The 2249-nt window shown below is 41.1% G+C and overlaps 1 protein-coding gene across 1 annotated transcript in view; it reads right to left on the bottom strand.

The window, feature by feature from the left end:
* The window catches only part of LOC137644267 (uncharacterized), a 3540-nt gene extending 1839 nt beyond the window's left edge, over positions 1-1701 (bottom strand). Inside the window, exon 1 of the mRNA XM_068377262.1 lies at positions 1-1701. This exon is cut by the window's left edge and continues 339 nt beyond it. Within this exon, the coding sequence (XP_068233363.1) occupies positions 1-1701 (1701 nt within the window).
* Positions 1702-2249: the final 548 nt, after the last annotated feature.

Genomic DNA, 2249 nt, shown 5'->3' with positions numbered 1-2249 from the left:
GTCATCCTCGTGGCTCACGTCTGTACCAACCTTGGTAGGAGTCTGCACCTCATTCTGCATCTCATTCTGTGACCTGTGATTAAGAGGCGTTAGTGACAAACTCTGCTTGGCAGATTTAAAGTCATGAATTACATGATTAACTATACCTGTGGTAGATTCATGATAGGGTTTTATTAAGTTCACGTGTACAAGCTGAGTTGGCTTACGTCTGTCAGGAGTTGCAATAACATAGTTTGTTTTTGTGGTCCGCCTGATAATCTTATAAGGTCCCATGAATTTCTCTCTCAATGGAGAGCCAGGTACGCAGTGATATACCAGCACCTTATCTCCACACTTAAACTCTCTTACCTTTGCCTTCTTATCATATCTATCCTTCATAAGCTCTTGAGCATGCTGCAAGTTCTTTCGAGCGAAGGCATGGATATGCAACAGCTTCTCCTCCAAGGACTTCAAGTATTGGGGAAGGCTTACCTGATTTTCTTTCCTAGAACCTTTTAGTATCTGTTCTTTTATCATGCTGAGGTTTGACCTGGGTCTTCGTCCAAACATCATCTCGAATGGAAAAACTCCTGTAGACTCATTTGGCACGCTCCGAAGTATGTACAGAAGTAAGTCGATGTCTTCATCCCATTCCTTCTCCGTTTCCATTCCATATCGTCGTAGCAAGTTCTTTAGAGTCTGATGAACTCTCTCTAAGGCCCCATTGGATTGAGGATTATAGGCTGAAGAGAGAACATTAAAGATATTAAATTGATGGAGAGCACTCTGGAACAAAGTACTGGTAAAGTTGGTACCTCTATCGCATTGAAGTTCCCTAGGAAAACCAAACAATGTAAAAACTTTTATCAGTTGTTGGATAATGTTTCTAGCAGAGATATTTTTAAGTGGAAATGCTAGAGGGAACCTAGTAGTGGAGCAAAGAACACTTTGTATATATTCATTACGCCGGGTAGTTTTTGGCAAAGGCCCAACACAATCTATAATTATTTTATCAAAAGGTGTACTAGGGACCACAATGGGCACTAGAGGGGCTGGTGGTATCTTTTCATTAGGTCTTCCGGTAACTTGGCACACATGACACCTCTCTACGAAACTCTTTACGTCCATCTTCATTCTGGGCCAGTAGAAATCTTCTAGGAGGCACCTGTATGTCTTCGTGATGCCTAGATGACTCTCAGCAGAGTGGGCTAATTTCATAATTGAAGATCGGAGGCTGCCAGGTACAACCAGTTGATGACAGTCGCGCCACGAGTCTTTCTCAGTCAGTGTAGGAGACCTGTAATGACTCATGAGGATATTATTCTCTAGATAAAATAAGAGTAACTTATGGCTCTTATCCGAGGGATTTTCAACCTTATTGAAGCATCCCTTAAGGCTATCATCTGATCTCTGAAGATTGACGAATTCATCATGATGGAGACCAACCAAGTCTGGTAAGGAGTTTGAGGTGTCGTCATCAGTGGGAACTCCAATTGCAGCTTTAGTAGCAGCAGAACGAGTGGTGGCTTGGCAAGGTAGAACTTCCTGTTGGTTCTGCTCATTTTCTATAACACACCCTGGTTGAGAAATAATGAGATTAGGTAAGACAGTTCCTTCAGCTAAATCATTTCCTAACAGAATTTCAGCTTTCTCACAAGACAATTCTCTATCCAGTAAGGCTACTTCGGTTCTTCCAGTAAAGTAAGGGCAATCTATATGCATATTAACCAGAGGTAACACTAATTTACTGGATAGATCAGTGATGGTAACATATTTATTAGTAGGCTGAGTCAGAGGTTTCAATTAACCACTTACTATAGTTTGTGACGATCCTGTGTCCCTTAACAACTTTACATGGTAATTATTGACAGTACCAGAGCAAAGGAAATCAGAGAAGTCATTTGTGACTTGAGAACAATGGAGAGCAATTCTTCTTTGGTTTTTGCTCTGAGTAGTCTCTGGTCTGTTCCCTGCTGTTTGCTGAGAAGGCTGCATAACCTTAGAAAATTGACATCGGGGGTTAGGACAGTCTTTAATGGCATGTCCCTTCTGTTTACAGAAGGAACAATAAATATTAATACTTGCCTGATCTGTAGAGTTATGTTTCTTTACCTTATGGATGAGGTGATATTCATCAGCAAGAAGAGCCGCCTTCTTCCCCTCCTTCTCCTGCCGTTCTCTGATGTACATAGAAATATTGGAAGGAATCCTCCTCAAAAACTCCTCTAGTACCATTAAGTTCTGTAATTGTTCAAAGGTAGTTATGTTTT

This window comes from Palaemon carinicauda, chromosome 7 (assembly GCF_036898095.1).
Source record: "Palaemon carinicauda isolate YSFRI2023 chromosome 7, ASM3689809v2, whole genome shotgun sequence".
Taxonomy (NCBI): Eukaryota; Metazoa; Arthropoda; class Malacostraca; order Decapoda; family Palaemonidae; genus Palaemon; species Palaemon carinicauda.
This window is presented reverse-complemented; position numbering and strand designations above follow the sequence as displayed.